The sequence below is a fragment of the Salmo salar genome, chromosome ssa16 (assembly GCF_905237065.1).
Source record: "Salmo salar chromosome ssa16, Ssal_v3.1, whole genome shotgun sequence".
Lineage (NCBI taxonomy): Eukaryota > Metazoa > Chordata > Actinopteri > Salmoniformes > Salmonidae > Salmo > Salmo salar.
The window spans coordinates 33,873,474-33,895,000 of record NC_059457.1 but is presented as its reverse complement, the minus strand read 5'-3'; the positions used below and the strand labels follow the sequence as shown (position 1 = coordinate 33,895,000).

General features: G+C 42.2%; 1 protein-coding gene across 4 annotated transcripts in view; it reads right to left on the bottom strand.

Moving 5' to 3' along the window:
* Window positions 1-21,527, bottom strand: part of LOC106573699 (solute carrier family 66 member 2) — a 93,118-nt gene that overhangs the window by 56,458 nt on the left and 15,133 nt on the right. For all 4 annotated transcript variants that reach the window (XM_014148987.2, XM_014148986.2, XM_014148985.2 and 1 more), the window contains exon 4: window positions 10,133-10,349. In XM_014148987.2, the coding sequence (XP_014004462.1) occupies window positions 10,133-10,349 (217 nt within the window). The remainder of the gene's footprint in view (window positions 1-10,132; window positions 10,350-21,527) is intronic.

Below are 21,527 nucleotides of genomic sequence, written 5' to 3'. Positions count from 1 at the left end.
AAAGACAGTACTGTGCAGCCATCTTCATCGATCTGGCCAAGGCTTTTGACTCTGTCAATCACCGTATTCTTATCTGCTGACTCAACAGCCTTGGTTTCTCAAATGACTGCCTCGCCTGGTTCACCAACTAGTTCTCAGTCAGAGTTCAGTGTGTCAAATCGGAGGGCCTGTTGTCCGGACCTCTGGCAGTCGCTATGCGGGTACCACAGGGTTCAATGATGTCGCTCTTGCTGCGGGTGATTCCCCGATCCACCTCTACGCAGACGATACCATTCTGTATACATCTGGCCCTTCTTTGGACACTGTGTTAACAAACCTCCAAACGAGGTTCAATGCCATACAACACTCCTTCCGTGGCCTCCAACTGCTCTTAACCTGTTATGGCTAGGGGGCAGTATTTTCACGGCTGGATAAAAAACGTACCCGATTTAATATGATTATTACTCCTGCCCAGAAACTAGAATATGCATATAATTATTAGCTTTGGATAGAAAACACTCCAAAGTTTCTAAAACTGTTTGAATGGTGTCTGTGAGTATAACAGAACTCATTTGGCAGGCCAAAACCTGAGAAGATTCTGTACAGGAAGTACCCTGTCTGACCATTTCTTGCCCTTCTTTATAATCTCTATCCATTACAAAGGATCTCTGCTGTTACGTGACACTTCCTACGGCTCCAATGGGCTCTCAGAGCCCGGGAAAAAGCTGAATGACGTAATTCAAAGCCCTGGCTGAAACACATTATCGCGTTTGTCAAGTGGCCGATCAGGGGACAGTGGGCTTAGGCGCGTGCACTGGCCGCCCCCGTCTTTCTGTTTTTCCCTCTATTTACCGAAACTCAGATTCCCGGTCGGAATATTATCGCTTTTATACAAGAAAAATGGCATAAAAATTGATTTTAAACAGCGGTTGACATGCTTCGAAGTACGGTAATGGAATATTTAGAAATCTTTTGTCACGAATTGCGCCATGCTCGTAACCCTGATTTACCATTTCGGATGGTGTCTAGAACGCACAAACAAAATGCCGCTATTTGGATATAACGATGGATTATTTTGGACCAAACCAACATTTGATATTGAAGTAGCAGTCCTGGGAGTGCATTCTGACGAAGACAACAAAGGTAATCAAACTTTTGTAATAGTAAATCAGAGTTTGGTCAGGGCTAAACTTGGTCGGTGTCTAAATGGCTAGCCGTGATGGCTGGGCTATCTACTGAGAATATTGCAAAATGTGCTTTCACCGAAAAGCTATTTTAAAATCGGACATATCGAGTGCATAGAGGAGTTCTGTATCTATAATTCTTAAAATAATTGTTATGTTTTTTGTGAACGTTTATCGTGAGTAATTTAGTAAATTCACCGGATGTTTGCGGGGGTATGCTAGTTCTGAACGTCACATGCTAATGTAAAAAAGCTGGTTTTTGATATAAATATGAACTTGATTGAACAAAACATGCATGCATTGTATAACATAATGTCCTAGGGTTGTCATCTGATGAAGATCATCAAAGGTTAGTGCTGCATTTAGCTGTGGTTTGGGTTTTTGTGACATTATATGCTAGCTTGAAAAATGGGTGTCTGATTATTTCTGGCTGGGTACTCTGCTGACATAATCTAATGTTTTGCTTTCGCTGTAAAGCCTTTTTGAAATCGGACAGTGTGGTTAGATAAAGGAGAGTCTTGTCTTTAAAATGCTGTAAAATAGTCATATGTTTGAAAAATTGAAGTTTTTGTATTTTTGAGGAATTTGTAATTCGCGCCACGCCTATCATTGGATATTGGAGCAGGTGTTCCGCTAGCGGAACGTCTAGATGTAAGAGGTTAAACGCTAGTAAAACTAAATGCATGCTTTTCAACCGTTCGCTGCCCGTACCAGCCCGCCCGACTAGCATCACTACTCTGGAGGGTTCCGACTTAGAATATGTGGACAACTACAAATACCTAGGGGTCTGGCTAGACTGTAAACTCTCCTTCCAGACTCATATTAAACATCTCCAATCCAAAATTAAATCTTGAATCGGCTTCCTATTTCTCAACAAAGCCTCCTTCACTCACGCCGCCAAACATACCCTGTCACCAAAGCCCCATACACCACCCACCACTGCGACCTGTCTGCTCTCGTCGGCTGGCCCTCACTACATATTCGTCGCCAGACCCACTGGCTCCAGGTCATCTATAAGTCTTTGCTAGGTAAAGCTCCACCTTATCTCAGTTCACTGGTCACGATAACAACACCCACCAGCAGCACGCGCTCCAGCAGGTATATCTCACTGGTCATCCCCAATGCCAACACCTCATTTGGCTGCCTTTCCTTCCAGTTCTCTGCTGCCAATGACTGGAACGAATTGCAAAAATCGCTGAAGCTGGAGACTTAAATTTCCCTCACTAACTTTAAACATCAGCTATCTGAGCAGCTAACCGATCGCTACAGCTGTACATAACCCATCTGTAAATAGCCCATCCAATCTACCTACCTCAACCCCATATTGTTTATTATTTACTTTTCTGCTCTTTTGCACACCAGTATTTCTACTTGCACATCATCATCTGCACATCTATCACTCCAGTGTTAATTTGCTAAATTGTAATTACTTCGCTACCTTGGCCTATTTATTGCCTTACCTCCTCATGCCATTTGCGCACACTGTACATAGACTTTCTTTTTTCTATTGTGTTATTGACTGTATGCTTGTTTATTCCATGTGTAACTCTGTGTTGTTTGTGTCGCACTGCTATGCTATATCTTGGCCAGGTCACAGTTGTAAATGAGAACCTGTTCTCAACTAGCCTACCTGGTTAAATAAAGGTGAAATAAAAATAAAATAAAATAAAAACTTGGATAAAACGTTTCAGGTAGCCTTCCACAAGCTTCCCACAATAAGTTGGGAGAATTTTGGCCCATTCCTCCTGACAGAGCTGGTGTAACTGAGTTAGGTTTGTAGGCCTCCTTGCTCACACAAGCTTTTTCAGTTCAGCCCACAAATGTTCTATAGTATTGAGATCAGGGCTTTGTGATGGCCACTCTAATACCTTGACTTTGTTTTCCTTGGAAGTATGCTTGGGGTCATTGTCCATTTGGAAGACCCATTTACGACCAACCTTTATTAACTTCCTGACTGATGTCTTGAGATGTTGCTTCAATATATCCACATAATTTCCCCCCCTCATGATGCCATCTATTTTGTAAAGTGCACCAGTCCCTCCTGCAGCAAAGCACCCCCACAACATGATGCTGCCACCCCCGTGCTTCACAGTTGGGATGGTGTTCTTCGGCTTGCAAGCTTCCCCTTTTTTCCTCGAAACATAACGATGGTCATTATGGCCAAACAGTTCTATTTTTGTTTCATCAGACCAGAGGACATTTCTCCAAAAAGTATGATCTTTGTCCCCATGTGCAATTGCAAACCGTAGTCTAGCTTTTTTATGGCGGTTTTGGAGCAGTGGCTTCTTCCTTGCTGAGCGGCCTTTCAGGTTATGTCAATATAGGACTTGTTTTACTGTGGATATACAGTGGGGGAAAAAAGTAGTTGATCCCCTGCTGATTTTGTACATTTGCCCACTTACAAAGAAATGATCAGTGTATCATTTTAATGGTAGGTTTATTTGAACAGTGAGAGACAGAATAACAACAACAAAAATCCATAAAAACGCATGTCAAAATGTTATAAAATGATTTGCATTTTAATGAGGGAAATAAGTATTTATTTTTCTAGAATATGCATATAAGGACTTAATTCTTCCAGCTGCCGGGGATATGGCTGGGACAATGCTGGGGGAAAAGGACAAAAAAACTATACAGAGAATAACTTCTTCAAACAACACTGTTTCACGGCGCATCAGTGATATGGCAGGAGATGTTTTGAAACAATTACTTCTTCGCATACAAGCCAGTGAATTCTATGCGTTACAGCTGGATGAGTCAACAGACGTGGCGGGCTTGGCACAGCTCCTGGTATATGTCCATTACGTTTATGGGGGGTCAATTAAGGAAGACATCCTCTTCTGCAAACCACTGGAAACCAGGGCAACAGGAGATGATATTTTTGTCACAGCTTTGTGACATTAAATGGACTTTGGTTGTCAAGATGTGTTGGTATCTGTACTGATAGCTTTTGTGCCATGACAGGGAGACATAGTGGAGTGGAAACGCAAGCAGTTGGTCCCGACGCAACTTGGGTACACTGCAGCATCCACCAAGAGGCTCTTGCTGCCAAAGGAATACCTGACAGCTTGAAAGACGTTTTGAACACTACAGTGAAAATGGCTAACTTTGTTAAAGCAAGGCCCCTGAACTCTCTTGTATTTTCTGCACTATGCAATGATATGGGCAGTGACCATGTAACGCTTTTTCAACATACATGTGCTGGTTATCAATGGGCAAAGTATTGACACGATTTTTTAAATTGAGAGACGAGCTTAAAGTTTTCTTTACTGACCATAATTTTCACTTGACTGACCGCTTGCATTATGACGAGTTTCTCACACGACTGGCCTATCTGGGTGATGTTTTTTTTCGCCTGAATTATCTGAATCTAGGATTACAGGGACTCTCCGCAACTATGTGCAATGTGCAGGACAAAATTGAGGCTATGATTAAGAAGTTGGGGATCTTCTCTGTCTGCATTAACAAGGACAACACACAGGTCTTTCCATCATTGTATGATTTTTTGTGTGCAAATGAACTCAAGCTTATGGACAATGTCAAATGTGATATAGCGAAGCACCTGAGTAAGTTGGGTGTGCAATTACGCAGGTACTTTCCCGAAATGGACAACACAAACAACTGGATTCGTTATCCCTTTAATTCCTGCCTCCAGTCCACTTACCGATATCTGAACAAGAGAGCCTCATCGAAATTGCAACAAGGGGTTCTATGAACATTTTATTTAATCAGAAGTCACTGCCAGATTTCTGGATAGGGCTGCGCCCTCTTCGCAACTGTCTTGGTGTGTTTGGACCATGATAGTTTGTTGGTGATGTGGACACCAAGGAACTTGAAACACGCGACCCGCTCCAATTCAGTCCCGTCGATGTTAATGGGGACCAGTACTGCCCTCCTTGTCCTATAGTCCACGATCAGCTCCTTTGTCTTACTCACATTGAGAGAGAGGTTGTTGTCCTGGCACCACACAGCCAGGTCTCTGACCTCCTCCCTATAGGCGGTCTCATCATTGTCGGTGATCAGGCCTACCACTGTTGTGTCATCAGCAAACTTTATGATGGTGTTGGAGTCGTGCTTGGCCACGCAGTCGTGGGTGAACAGGGAGTACAGGAGGGGACTAAGCACGCACCAATGAGGGGCCACAGTGTTTAGGATCAGTGTGGTAGATGTGTTGTTGCCTACCCTTACCACCTGGGGACGACCCGTCAGAAAGTCCAGGATCCAGTTGCAGAGGGAGGTGTTTAGTCCCAGGGTCTTTAGCTTAGTGATGAGCTTTGTGTGCACTATGGTGTTGAACGCTGAGCTGTAGTCAATGAACAGCATTCTCACACAGGTGTTCCTTTTGTTCAAGTGGGAATGGGCAGTGTGGAGTGCAATTGAGATTGCATCATGGGTGGATCTGTTGGGGCGGTCTGCAAATTGGAGTGGGTCTAGGGTTTCTGGCATGATGGTGTTGATGTGAGCCATGATCAGCCTTTCAAAGCACTTCATGGCTACTGACGTGAGTGCTACGAGGCGGTAATGATTTAGACAGATTACCATCGCTATCTTGGGCACAGGGACTATGGTGGTCTGTTTGAAACATGTTGGTATAACAGACTCGGGCCAGGGAGAGGTTGAAAATGTCAGTGAAGACACTTGCCAGTTGGTCCGCGCATACGTTGAGTACACGTCCTTGTAATCTGTCTGGCCCCGCGGCTTTGTGAATGTTGACCTGTGTAAAGGTTTTGCTCACATCGGCTACAGAGAGCGTGATCACACAGTCATCTGGAACAGCTGGTGCTCTCATGCATGCTTCAGTGTTTCTTGCCTCAAAGCGAGCATAAAAGATATTTAGCTTGTCTGGTAGGCTCACGTCACTGGGCAGCTCGCGGCCGGGTTTACCTTTGTAGTCCGTAATAGTTTGCGAGCCCTGCCACATCCGACAAGTATCAGAGCTGGTGTAGTAGGATTCAATTTTAGTCCTGTATTGATGCTTTGCCTGTTTGATGGTTTGTCTGAGGGCATAGCGGGATTTCTTTTAAGTGTCTGGGTTAGTGTCCCGCTCCTTGAAAGCGGAAGCTCTAGCCTTTAGCTCGGTGCGGATGTTGCCTGTAATCCATGGCTTCTGGTTGGGGTATGTAAGTACGGTCACTGTGGGGACGATGTCGTCGATGCACTTATTGATGAAGCTGGTGACTGAGGTGGTATACTCCTCAATGCCATTGGATGAATCCCGGAACATATTACAGTCTGTGCTAGCAAAACAGTCCTGTACCGTTGTGTCCGTGTCATCTGACCACTTCTGTATTATCTGTAGTATCTTACCAGACGTAGCTGCTCTGTCCTGCCGAAAAACAGAGAAGCCAGCCAGCTCTATATTATCCGCGTCGTCGTTCAGCTAAGTCTCGGTGAAACGTAAGATATTACAGTTTTTAATGTCCAGTTGGTAGGACTGTCTTAATCGTAGATCGTCCAGTTTGTTTTCCAATAATTGCACATTGGCCAAAAATGCGGAGGGCAGTGGTGGTCTACTCACTTGGCGACGAATTCTCACAAGGCACCCAGACCTCCGCCCCCTGTATTTCTGTCTTTTCTTCACGCGAATGGCGGGGATTTGGGCATTGTCTTCACAAAGCAGTGTATCCTTCACATCGGACCCATTAAAGAGAAAATCTTCGTCCAGTTCGAGATGAGTAATTGCTGTTCTGATGTTCAGAAGCTCTTTTTGGTCATAAGAGACGGTAGCAGTAACGGTAGCAGCAACATTATGTCCAAAATTTGTTACAAAAAAATGCTAAAAAACCAACAAAATTTCAGAGTTGGTTAGAAGCCTGTAAAAAGGCAGCCATTCCCTCCGGCAACCATCCCCTCCTCAGCATTTCTGAGAGAGCAGTGTGTGTGTGTGTGTGTGTGTTTGTGTGTACCACATTGGGTTTAGTGAGTGAGTGAGTGTGAGTGTGTATATACACTACCGTTCAAAAGTTTGGGGTCACTTAGAAATGTCCTTGTTTTTGAAAGAAAAGCACATTTTTTGTCCACTAAAATAACATCAAATTGATCAGAAATACAGTGTAGACATTGTTAATGTTGTATGGAATATTGTTTTATGGAATATCTACATAGGCGTACAGAGGCCTATTATCAGCAACCATCACTCCTGTGTTCCAATGGCATGTTGTGTTAGCTAATCCATGTTTATAATTTTAAAAGGCTAATTGATCATTAGAAAACCTTTTGCAATTATGTCAACACAGCTGAAAACTGTTGTCTAATTAAAAAAGCAATAAAACTGACCTTCTTTAGACTAGTTGAGTATCTGAAGCATCAGCATTTGTGGGTTCGATTACAGGCTCAAAATGGACAGAAACAAAGAACTTTCTTCTGAAACTCATCAGTCTATTCTTGTTTTGAGAAATGAAGGCTATTCCATGCGAGAAATTGCCAAGAAACTGAAGATCTCGTACAACGCTGTGTACTACTCCCTTCACAGAACAGTGCAAACTGGCTCTAATTAGAATAGAAAGAGGAGTGGGAGGCCCCAGTGCACAACTGAGCAAGAGGACAAGTACATTAGAGTGTCTAGTTTGAGAAACAGATGCCTCACAAGTCCACAACTGGCAGCTTCATTAAATAGTACCTGCAAAACACCAGTGTCAAAGTCAACAGTGAAGATGCGACTCCGGGATGCTGGCCTTGTACATGTGTTTGCATCCTCAGCACCATGCATCCCACTGGATCTGGCATGTGAGCTACGTAAGAACCTCACAAAGAAATAAGCTACAAGATCAAGTTGGCAGGTACACACGAAACGAGGCCCATGAAAACTGTGCAGTGCAACCAATTTGTTTGTGGACCCGAAGCATAAAGAGAAGACGCCATTGATTAATGTGTAAAGGCACGGAAATAATAGCACAATACAGTGTCTGATACAATCAACAAATGACTGTTTTTAAATCTTGTCATGAATATTTCCACAAATATTTCTTTATGCAATTAATTGTTTAGAATTGTTCATGGACTGGTGCTTTTGTTTAGGAATACAGCAAATAATTTCACCTGCACACCTGGATGGTTATATTATTATTATTCTCATCTTTTTTGTTTCTAATTTGTTAAAAGAAGCTGTAACTGGACTTTATTAATTACTATAACTCTATTACTAATCAAATCTACAAATAAAGTTGATCAAATGGATTACACTGTAGTGTTTTATTGTAAGGGAAATTAAAATAGGCTATAGGCCTACGTTTTTTCTAGGACTTTGTAGAATTATACAAAACATATCCTTGACTCTATCTATCTCTATTGTTGTTATTTTTGTTTGTTTGCGCGCCTTGCAGGTTGAGAGCATCTGATGCATATGCTAAAGGGGACGCCCAGCAAATGTCTCTAGCTGGTACTTATTTTCTAAAAGACCAGGTGGTTCTAGTTTTAATGCATTCAATATATTATTATTCCAGTCTTTTACCGTTCTGATTGTTGGAGTAGACACGTTGTTTGCATAGCACACAACCTATGCTACACTTGTGAGAAACAAGTTTTGGTTCATTTCATTGCATTTAAGAGTTTTGTCAATTTCGTCACTATCTTTTGTTTGGAGCGCTCCTGTCAATGTTGAGTAAGGATGCGCAACTGATTACACATAGAAGTAGGCCTATAAACTAGCTGACCTGCGCAGAAATATATGAATATATGTGTCCATTTGGGGATATGATAGTATTTCTGGTTGGCTTAATGCACACCACGACTAGTGAGCTGTGGAGCTTCTCAATGTAATGTTGTCTTCACCTCATACAGCAAGAAAATGAAGTCTGCTTCTACATCCATTGAGAATGACAATAACTCCTCAATGTATCTGAAAAAATCTTTCCAGCTCTCTCCCTTTCGATAACCACTCAGCATGAAGGAAAAAATGTCATACTCTGACCCAGTGGAAACGTCATAAAATAGGCCTACCCAAATACTTCTTATCCCTTGAGCAAATAGTCTACAGCGGTGTCTGTCCCGAGCTCACTGGTGCAGGAAACGCTGAGGGCCCAGAATATGTTATACAATGTTGCTAGGAGCTTCTGCAAAGACCCAAGTTAATAGTTGATTCAAAGTTTCAAGTGCGTTGCAGACAGGCCATGCGTAGCCAATGTGTCAGGATATTTTCTACCTGCAGATTGCAATGTTTTCATTTGTTGGCTTTATAGGCAATTTTTACATAGTTGTCAATGGCAATAGAAGTAACTTTTTAGGTTTGTACCATTTTCATTTAGATTTGGATAGAATTTTGATTAACCACATGACAATGATTTTGAGATACGAAGACATTATTATAAATGAAATGAAACTGTTCCACGAAAATGTGCATTTGAAAACCCTAACTGGCACGCAGATTGGTAAAAATTGTAAGATAAATTGGCACTCCTCGTGCAGCCTATAACCGGCAACTTCAGGAGAGTAACTGCAAAATCTTCGAAAGCCAGTAGGCGTGGGAGGAGGATGGTCGGGACAGGTTACGTTTTATTTTCTTCTGGTTATCTTGATCTCTGGCTCCCTCTTGAGTAATTTGTGTCTTATTTCATCAAACATTGAGCTTAAAGCATCCGACAAGCTCAATGCATATATAGTTGATTTTATTAAAACACATAGCGTGTGTCTATATATGGAAAAATACAAGTTTAAAAATGTCGACCAATCGATTGGTTGAAAGAACAGATTACTTTCGGTTGGCCAACGGACAGCCCTAAACCATATACAATATATACAATGTACAATGTCTTAGAGTGATGGACTGTGCCATCCCAGCGGCCTCGGCAATGATTAGTCCACTGAGAAGGCGCGAATCAGACAGGTGTGAATCAGACTTGTGTGCCATTAAAAATCTAAATACATTTCCGACCGCTCAAGAAAAAAAACCTCTGTCGACCAACAGCCTATTGACATACAGTATACACCACATAGGGTTCATGGAGTGTGTTCCAGCTAGGCCACTCACTCACCTCATGCCGCGGGTAGAGTGGTTGTGGAAGTTCTGCAGCAGCTGTGGCACCCCCAGGATGGCATCGAACAGCATAGCCAGGGAGCCTAGGCCCTCCACGAACAGCACAGAGTCCAGCAGGAGCAGGGTGAGGAAGGCACACAGCACCGTGAAGGCAAAGCAGAACAGCAGGTAGTCCTCAAACGCACTCCAGCTCCAGAAGTAGCGCAGGTCCAGATCTGAGAGGGGTGAGGGAGGGAGAGAGGAGGGAGAGAGGAGGGAGAGAGAGAAGGAGAGAGATGGGGAGGAAAGGTGAGGGGGGTGGGGGTGGAGGAGGGAAAGACAGGAGAGAAAGAGAGGGAGATAGATAAGAGAGGGAAAGATGTGGAGAGAGATTCCTTCATTAGAAAATGCAGACATTCATTGAACACAGCACATAAATCAATAGAGTGCAGCTAAGAGAATGAACCGTTGGAGAGACATTTTTTTAAAGCTTTTCACATTTACATAATATCTGGCTCTGGATCCTGCAAGCGTCATCACTGAGCCCATTCCACCACATAGCGCCAATACAGAGCTACAGTACATAGAGCTATTCTAATAACTCATTCAACCAGATTTTTTAAAAATTAAAAATTAGATTAAAAGTACAGAGTGAAGTAAAATTTTGCCGCAGAGACTAAGCCTACACTCTGACCAATGAGAAAGAGAGATGCAATGTGGCAACTAAAACAAAATGTGGTCAGACAGAGCTCCTCTCTCACTAACAAATATTAATTATTCAGATATTTTAAGACTATTTCAACTGTTTGCACTGGCAATAGGGTAGGCTTACTGTATATAGTAGCAGAGCCCAGGAGAGGAGACAAACCGTTCACAGAGAGGCATGTAAATATACAGTTCCAGATCTGCTTCACTGGCATTTATTGCCATTGTTCATCGCATTATAGTCTAATGGATATATGGATATAAAAACCTAAAAGGAGAGAGGAGGAAGGCAGCGTGACATCAAAGCTAAGAGAAATCAGAAATAGAAATACCTAGTCAGTTGTACAACTGAAAGCATTCAACTGAAATGTGTCTTCCGCATTTAATGCATTTAACCCAACCCTGAGTACTAAAAGAGAGCCCTGGGGGTCACAAGCTGAGATAAGGGTCTAGCTGAGTGTGATACCTAAAATCCAGACACAACCACGCATATTGAGCGCCAGAGGTTCTCGGTTTGGTAATGGTATGTATAGGACCAATCAGCTACTCACAAGACAGTAATCCCACATGATCAATGGCCTCGTATTCCTTTGAAATTACTAGAGAGGGGGAATTGAACGAGCTGACATCAGCTGAATGGAATTGATAGCTAAATAAGAGCCCATTTGTAAGTGAACCGACTGGTCTGTGACGTTCCATGTAGGAAGTGGCCGTGTTCCGCGTATTGTCAATAGGTTCTGCGTTCTGAGCGTCTGCAAAGAACACTTGGCAACACCTGTCAGGGGGAATCGTGATGACGATGGTACACCCCCGTCAGGAACACAGCATGCTAAACGCCACCACTGGGCTCACGAAATTGTGGGAGAGGCAGAGTGAGACATCTCATAGCGAGAAGAATGCATGATTAATGTCCTTATCATGGGACACCTCCTACAGATCCAATACAGAGATAGAACAGGAGATAGGATCTGAGGGGGACAGGACACAGGCACGAGCGCTGAAACATGCGCGCACACACACACAGTCGCGTCCGTCCTTGTAGTGAGGGCCGGTGCGGTGCCCAGGCTGTCTCAGCACATGAATAATGTCTGTAGAGTCAGACGCTGACACTGATAGCTTCTGAACAGGGCCTGGCAGAGAGGCCTCATTCAAAGAATCCTCTGAGGACTTCATTTTTCACCTGTGAATAAAATCCGATTGATTTTACCCCCCCCCCCACCCCCTTATTCTAGTGTGCTGGCAGCGGCAGGGGCAAGCTCTGCCATTTGTCAGGAACATGAAAGCTCTTCTCTCCTTTAAATAAGGCAGGCAACGCTGCTGAGAGCAGCAGAACTACTGGCACTCCTAAAGCTTGACCTGTTTTCCAAACTGCGGTCTGTTTTGTCTAAATACAGTATATTGTAGCTCCCTCTCTCTATTCACCCCTCCTTCTCTCCATCCACTCCCCTTCTCCTTTTAATAAAGCCTGGTAGTTTTATTTGCACAATCATAAAAACACCTAGAGCAAATTGTTAAGTAAAACATAATGAAGAAACATAACCAATGGATCTGCATCACATCCAAAAGAACAAATTCGTAAATCTACCCCTCTCATCTCTGCCCCTCTCTCCCTCCCTTGTCATCCTTCTCTTTCGCTCTCGCTCATCCAGGCTGCTGCACCATCTGAGGCAGGCTGGCCTTACCAGTGAGATCCCTGTCAGTGTTGTGCTTACCTTAGCCAGTCTGGAGAGCAGAGCATTAGTGATGTGCAGGTCAGCTGTTTGTTCACCTGCACCTGCCCGCAATTGCTAGCAACCCATCCCCAACAGCCTGGGGATGGGTAACTAGGATGGGTAAGCATTTCACTGTAAGGTCTACACCTGTTGTATTCGGCGCATGAGACTTGATAAAGACAGCACCTTTACAGACAGTCCTCCACTCCTGTTCCCAAGTCAAAATGTACATTTGGTGTATCATTTTACTACAAGAACTGCTTAATTCTGTAGGAGTTAATATTATGTAAGGCTATGTGAGAGGTTATAGACCTACAGTCAGTGTTCTCACTTCAGTTACTATTCCATTTAACCCATCCGAATGGGAAAGTTCCCTTCACATGCCATATTTGAAGTCTTGTAACTGTAGAATTTGTTCAGTGCCTCACAATCATCACACATAACATCTCTCCCAAACATTAGGCTACAGTTCTGGCCCTCCCTTCTCTTTTAAACCCACTCCGACATTGTCCTTTTTGCCTCAGTGGATCGATGTTACATTTTTCTGCCTAAATTCCCAAAAGCATTTGGAAATATCTGTGAATTTGGCGGCAGGCGTACAGTTAAAGCTTAGGCTTACACACTAACGTCAGATAACAAGAATGAAAGAAAAACCTCAATGTAGCCTATAGATCTTTATTGCACAAGAATGATACATTTACCGAATCTTTTATGATTTTTAAAAATCTTTATTTAACATCACCGCCACCCACCAAGCCTTCATCCACACAATATTTTATTACGTTAAACCCGGTTGCCCGCCCGCCCTGCGGATATAACTGCGGGGACTGACGAGCCGCACTTCAAAAGACACACACAAGAGGCAGGGGAGGTGAGGTGCACTTATTTTTTCCCCCAGCTCTTCAGATCAAACATTTTAATTACTAAAACAGAAGAAAAACTCAAAGCACTCAATGGAAATTCTTCACACATCCATGTGACAGTGTCGGTAACCCAGGGCCAGTAGGTCTACAGCGGAGTCCAGCTCAACCACATCTAGAATGCCAGAGGGTTTACATTCTGCCAGTCATCTGTAAGACAGTCAGCTCAGCAGCACTAACAGCTGCTAGTGTTAGCAATAGAGGTCTTCACGGGTCCGTTCCGAAATGGACCTTGGGATTTTCCATCCGGACCCGATATACATAAATCTTTTTTTTTAATATAGCGACCCGTTCCAAACTGACCCGAGGACAACTAGACCCATTGTCCCTTAACCTGCAGGGTCACCATGGCCAAACCAGCCATCCTGTCTCTGTCTGTCAGCTGAGCCCATAACTCTGGGACAGGTCAACCATGGGCACAGAGATGCTGCCCTTTCAGCTAACAGTACGCCCATGAGTATTGATTGTTCAAAGGGAACATATAACACAAGCTAGGTTGGATCCAGAATAATAAACCATTAAATCAGACCTGCCTGACAAACCAATAGAAAAACAGGAAGTTGGCTAGGCCTACATAAGGTCAGTGTGGTCTGCACATATTTTACTCAACATCACTCAGACTGACTGGTGAGGGGACTCCTACAGTACCTCACCATTAGCAGTCATAACAACATGGCACCTATGCCCAGGTGGCATGGCCTATGGGCAGAGAGCTGGCTGTGTGAGAGGGCATCTGGCAGGGCAGGAGGAGGTTTGTGGGTTGTGTACACGTTTTAATGAAGGCAGCAGACACAGGGGCCTGGTTTTTGTACTCCCTCAGTCAGCAGTGGGTCTCATTTGAATAATGCAAGAGCTTCAGAAATAGTGGACTGATTAGCCTCTCATTAAGAAACACTGGACCACTGTCCTTTCTCATATTGCACAAGTAGGCATGTAAGTGCACATACTCACATGGAAAGAAAACATACAAGTGCGCACATGCACACACACATAAGCATGGACACATGTTCCACCTTCAAGCTTCACCTCTCTGTCATGTCACAGTTTACATAGGAACACAGCAGACCAAAAGTGTCATTAAAATCTTGCCCCAGGTCAAGAAGTAGGATTTGTAATTTATCAAGTCAAATTTAAATGAACTTGATAAGGGGTTTCGATTACAGCTGTATTACAGCATCTGAGACTGACTGGGTACCAGACAGACTGACCTGGACATGACTGCTGATCAGAGAGCAATAATGTGGGTCTGAATGTGGATCCATTCAAACTCTACACTAGAAAGAAAATGTACTGTACCCCTCTCATAAGCTCTTTGAATATTTTTGAACAAGGACAAAGACTGTGCCGATATAGCTAAGTCATTAAGTTCATATTCAATGAGGCAGCTCTAAGTTCACAAATTAAATTGAAATAAAATATACTTTCTAAGTCATTTAGCCATTCAGGCATGTCCATATTTGCATTTAGCTTTATATAGTAGATGACTGCAGTACTATTCTATTGTCTTGTGGCCCTGCTGCAGTGTTCTGTCTTATAGGTTGACCCTTCATCAACCCCTGCCTCTGTGTTTAATGAATATGCATTCAAAAAAATGATAAGAGGACTGATTTGCATATACTGTACATAACATTATAATATTCCGATGCATAGTAGTATCACGCTATTTTATCCTGGAAGATTATTTCACAGGCAGCACAAACCAAGGCAATCACATCCCTGAATGCTCACTAAAGCAGGTCATGTTAGGTAAGCCTTTTCAAGGTACTTTCCATAATAATCTAAGACAGGGTTCCCCAACTAGCAGCCTGCGGGATGGTTTTATTTGTCATTGTTGGACATAAGACTGTAAAAACACCAAGGAAATCAGCTCCAAGTTATTTTAATTTTGCAAATCTGTTCCCAAGTATTCCCATGCATAATAGAGAGACACATGATCGTATACAAATGTAAGCAAGGTTTGAAATGATTATGTTTAAGTCAAATATTATATCTGTTTGGGCGACTTGCGGTCAATTTGACCATCCACTCAAGAAGAAATCGGCCCACGGCTGAATATAGTTGATGATCCTTTATATATGGGGCGGCAAGTAGCCTAGTGGTTACAGCGTTGGACTAGTAACAGAAAGGTTGCAAGATCAAATCCCCGAGCTGACAAGGTAAAAATCTGTCGTTCTGCCCCTACCCACTGTTCCTAGGTCATCATTGAAAATAAGAATTTGTTCTTAACTGACTTGCCTAGTAAAATAAAAGGTAAAATTAAAAAAAAAAAAAAAAAATCCCTGATCAAAGAGAACAAACTAAACTTTGCAGAAGACTTGAGTTTAAGATGAGCGAGGTTATCTCAAACTTTAGCATGACATCAAGTCTGCCATTGATTTAACTTAGATTAATCTCTTATACAATGGTTTAAAGTTATGTACAGCAACCCCAGGTGTAAAATAGTAAATAATGATTACTTCTAAGAAAGTATTGAGCTTTTAAGAGGAGTAAAACATGGCTGTCCGTTGTCTCCATATCTATGTATTATGGCCATCGAAATGCTAGCTATTAAAATCCAACAAGAACATCAAGGGGTTAGAAATCCAGAGATGTCAATGTAAGCAGATTACTCAAGTGTTTTCTTAAATCCGCAATCCGGATCCCTTCACAGTCTCATTGAAGATCTTGATCACTTTTCTAGCCTCTCTGGACTAAAACCCAATTATGTCAAGTATACCATATTACTTATTGGATCATTTAAAGACACAATGTTTAAACTACCTTGTAGTTTACCAATAAAATGGGCAGATGGTGAAGTAGAAAATATAAATTAACTTCCCACAACCAATTTCAACTGAAAGTTTGCAAAAATAGATAAGATAGTGCAACAATGGAGAGGTAAATACTTGTGTATAAATGGAAATATCACATTGATTAACTCTTAGGTCCTATCACAGTCTACTTACTTACTAATGGTGCTGCCTACTCCAGACAACTCATTTTTTTTAATCACATGAGCAAAAAATATTTTACTTTATTTGGAATGCAAAAACAGACTAAGACAAAATTAAAAGTGCCTGTTATATAATGAATATGAGTTTGGGGGGGCTCAAATTATTAAATATTAAAGCATTTAACCACTCAATAAAAGCTTCACTCAAACATAAGTTATACTTAAACCCGAATTGGTTCTCCAGTAGATTATTAAGAAAGGCTCATCCTTTGTTAAATTTTTTTTTTGCCTTTATACAGATTACAATTTCTAATTTCCGACTAATGGAAAATGTGTTTAAAGTATGGCCCTTTCTTCAACAAGCCATACAAAGCTGGTTACAATTAAAAATGTATCCTCCAGAAAAGATAGAACAAATATTACAACAAATAATATAGTTCATCTCAAATATATTGATTGATAAAGAAAACTGTGGTATTATACAGTACCAGTCAAACGTTTGGACACACCTACTCATTCAAGGGTTTTTCTATATTTTGACTATTTTCTACATTGTAGAATAATAGTGAAGACATCAAAACCATGAAAGAACACATTTTGAATCATGTATTAACCAAAAAAGTGTTAAACAAATCAAAATATATTTTATATTTGAGATTATTCAAAGTAGCCACCCTTTGCCTTGATGACAGCTTTGCACACTCTTGACATTCTCTCAACCAGCTTCATGATGTAGTCACCTGGAATGCATTTCAATTAACAGGTGTGCCTTGTTAAAAGCAAATTTGTTGAATTTCTTTCCTTAATGGGTTTGAGCCAGTCAGTTGTGTTGTGACAAGGTAGGGGTGGTATACAGAAGATAGCCCTATTTGGTAAAAGACGAAGTCCATATTATGGAAAGAACAGCTCAAATAATTGTATTTTTATTGAACCTTTATTTAACTTGGTAAGTCAGTTAAGAACAAATTCTTATTCATCATGACGGCCTACCCCGGCCAAACCATAACCCGGACAACGCTGGGCCAATTGTGCACCGCCCTATGGGACTTCCAATCACAGCCGGTTGTGATACAGCCTGGAATCTAACCAGGGTCTGTAGTGATTCATATAGCACTGAGATGCAGTGCCTTAGACTGCTGCGCCACTCGGGAGCACCGAGTGGGGGCAAAGAGAAACGACAGTCCATCACTACTTTAAGACATGAAGGTCAGTCAATCTGGAAAATGTCAAGATCTTTGGTAAGTTTCTTCAAGTGCAGTATCAAAAACCATCAAGCGCTATGATTAAATTGGCTCTCATGAGGACTGCCACAGGAAAGGAAGAAGTTACCTCTGCTGCAGAGGATATGTTTAATAGAATTAACTGCACCTCAGATTGCAGCCCAAATAAATGCTTCACAGAGTTCAAGTAACAGACACATCTCAACATCAACTGTTCAGAGGAGACTGCATGAATTGCTGCAAAGAAACCACTACTAAACGACACCAATAAGAAGAACAGACTTGCTTGGACCAAGAAACAGGAGCAATGGACATTAGACCGGTGGAGTCCAAATTTTGAGATTTTTGTCTTGGACCGCCATGTCTTTGTGAGATGCAGAGTAGGTGAATGGAGATCTCAGCATGTGTGGTTCCCACCGTGAAGCATGGAGGAGGAGATGTGATGGTGTGGGGGTGCTTTGCTGGTGACACTGTCAGTGATTTAATTAGAATTCAAGGCACACTTAAACTGCATGGCTACCGCAGCGATACACCTTACATTTACATTTTAGTCATTTAGCAGACGCTCTTATCCAGAGCAACTTACAGTAGTGAATGCATACATTTCATACATTTTTTCTCCGTACTGGTCCCCCGTGGGAATCGAACCCACAACCCTGGCGTTGCAAACACCATGCTCTACCAACTGAGCCACACGGGACCACCTTCCTGCCTTCCCATCTGGTTTGCGCTTAGTGGGACTATCATTTGTTTTTCAACAGGACAATGACCTAACACACGTCCAGGCTGTGTAAGGGCTATTTGACCAAGATGGAGAGTGATGGAGTGATGCATCAGATGAACTGGCCTCCACAATCACCAAACCTCAACCCAATTAATATGGTTTGGGATGAGTTGGACTGCAGAATGAAGAAAAAGCAGCCAACAAGTGCTCAGCATATGTGAGTCTCCTTCAAGACTGTTGGAAAAGCATTCCAGGTGAAGCTGGTTGAGAGAATGCCAAGAGTGTGCAAAGCTGTCATCAAAGCAAAGGGTGGCTACTTTGAAGAATCTCAAATATAAAATATATTTAGATTTGTTTAACACTTTTTGGTTGCTACATTATTACATATGTGTTATTTCATGGTTTTGATGTCTTCACTATTATTGTTTGTTTGCCATATACACTATTACTAAACTTGTTTGTTTGCCATATATTAAAGATACAAATAGTCTGAAAATGATCGGCATAAATAGAAAAATATACCAGTTTCATTTGAGGACAAAAATGTGGACAGCTGTGCCATACAGGTTGCTAAATAAATGGAAAGAGATTTCCTAGATTTTGTTTATACCGTGCCTTTGGAAAGTATTCAGACACCTTGACTTTTTCCACATTTTGTTACGTTACAGCCTTATTCTAAAATGGATTAAAGAAAACAATTTCCTCAGCAATCTACACAAAATACCCCATAATGACAAAGTGAAAACAGGTTTTAATCAATTTTAGCTAATTTATTTTTATTTGTTTTATATTTTTATAATACCTTATTTACATAAGTATTCAGACCCTTTGCTATGTGACTCAAAATTGAGCTCAGGTGCATCCTGTTTCCATTGATCATCCTTGAGATGTTTCTGGGAAAGGATGCCAAAACATTTCTGCAGCATTGAAGGTTCCCAAGAACACAGTGGCCTCAATCATTCTTAAATGGAAGAAGTCTGGAACCACCAAGACTCTTCCTAGAGATGGCTGCACAGCCAAACTGAGCAATCGGGGGAGAAGGGCTTTGGTCAGGTAGGGGACCAAGAACCCGATGGTCACTCTGATAAAGCTCTAGTTCCTCTGTGGAGATGTGAGAACCTTCCAGAAGGACAACCATAGCTGCAGCACTCCACCAATTAGGACTTTATGATAGAGTCCCCAGACAGAAGCCACTCCTCAGTTAAAGGCACATGATAGCCCACTTGGAGTTTGCCAAACGGCACCTAAAGGACTCTCAGACCATGAGAAACAAGATTCTCTGGTCTGATGAAACCAAGATTGAACTCTTTGGCCTGAATGCCAAGCATCACGTCTGGAGGAAACCTTGCATCATCCCTACGGTGAAGCATGGTGGTGCCAGCATCATGCTGTGGGGATGTTTTTCAGTGGCAGGGACTGGGACACTATTCAGGATAGAGGGAAAGATGAACTGAGCAAAGTACAGAGAAATCCTTGATGAAAACCTGCTCCAGAGCACTCAGGACCTCAGACTGGGGCGAAAGTTCACCTTCCAACAGGACAACAACCCTAAGCACACAGCCAAGACAACGCAGGAGTGGCTTAGGGACAAGTCTCTGAATGTCCTTGAGTGTCCCAGCCAGATCCCGAACCTGATCGATTATCTCTGGAGAGACCAAAAAATAGCTGTGCAGCAACGCTCTCCACCCAACCACACAGAGCTTGAGAGAATCTGCAGAGAAAAATGTGAGAAACTCACCAAATACAGGTGTGCCAAGCTTGGAGCGTCATACCCAAGAAGACTCAAGGCTGTAATCGCTGCCAAAGGTGCTTCAACAAAGTACTGAGTAAAGGGTCTGAATACTTATGTAAATGTGATACTTCACTTAGATTGATGAGGGGGAAAAAACAATTTAATCCATTTTAGAATTAGGCTGTGATGTAACAAAATATGGAAAAAGTCAAGGGGTCTGAATACTTTCCGAATGCACTGTATATCTAAAAAACTTGATTGTTGACATGCAAAACATTGTGGGACTATATCAACAATGGACTAATGAAACAAATACCGAAAGATAGTTTTGGGGTGGAATATTCCTTTAATGTAGGTAGAATCAGGACAAGACAAGGACAGAGCCAATAAAAGGCTGCGTTTTATCTCTTGTACTCTGAGTTAAATGGAAGTTACAAGGCGGGATTAAGACTGTAGGACAGGATAATGATAGTGTGTGAGAGAGATAGAGAGAGACACAGAGAGATTGAATAAATAAAACAAAGCAGCTCTGATAAAAGTTACATAAGAACCAACCATGCAAGCCAGAGAGAGGGAGAGAGAAAGAGTGGCATGGTGTCAAGGGCAGAGTGACAGTAACGCACGCACTACAGCAGGGTTTCAGCAGGGTTCCCCACAGCAGCATGCTGATGATGCCAGTCTCCAGGCTCTACTCTACACAATGCCAAGTGACACACCTGACTGGGATCCATTTAGGACCAACTAACTAACTGACTAACTCATTCATGTCTCAAATATACTGCAGTAGCAATGTTAAATGGCTAGTTGATTTGGGAGAGAGGGAGGGATAGAGAGGGTTGGGGAATGAGTGAAAAATGAAAGATTTAAGGAGAGAACAATGACAGGATAGGACAGAAATGAAGTATAATAGACATTACATTAGACAGGGAGAGAGACAACAGTATATGCCAACTACTTTGAACCTACTTCAAAGTCAGTCTAAAATGAACAATAAAATAAATAAAGATGCCCAGAGCATCTATCTTCCTATCAGAGAGCCCGGTGTGGGACAGTGGGGGTCACAGTGGTTAGGCCTCCCTCCCAGGGCTACCATGGAGCAATGAGGCAGCAAGGACAAGCTGGATGACGAAGAAGGGGAGCGTTTTCTGACTTGGGAAGATCACATCATCAAGACATATTGATAGGGGGACAACTTTGGTTATAGAACTGGTGGGGACAAAAAAAGTATTATTATTATTAATATTTTTTTATCCAGTCGGATAAACACTTCAAACAGCCTACCCGACCGCTCGGAGGTGTCCGCATGGTCCTAAAGCACAACGTTGCCTTGTTTTGTATCACATTCCAATGATAAAACTGGGGGACAAAAACACAATTTCAGAACGTGGGGAGGACATGTCCCTCCTGTCCCCAGTGAAAGTTGCGCCCCTGCATATTGAGGACAGTGGGGTCAGTGTATTCTGATGAAT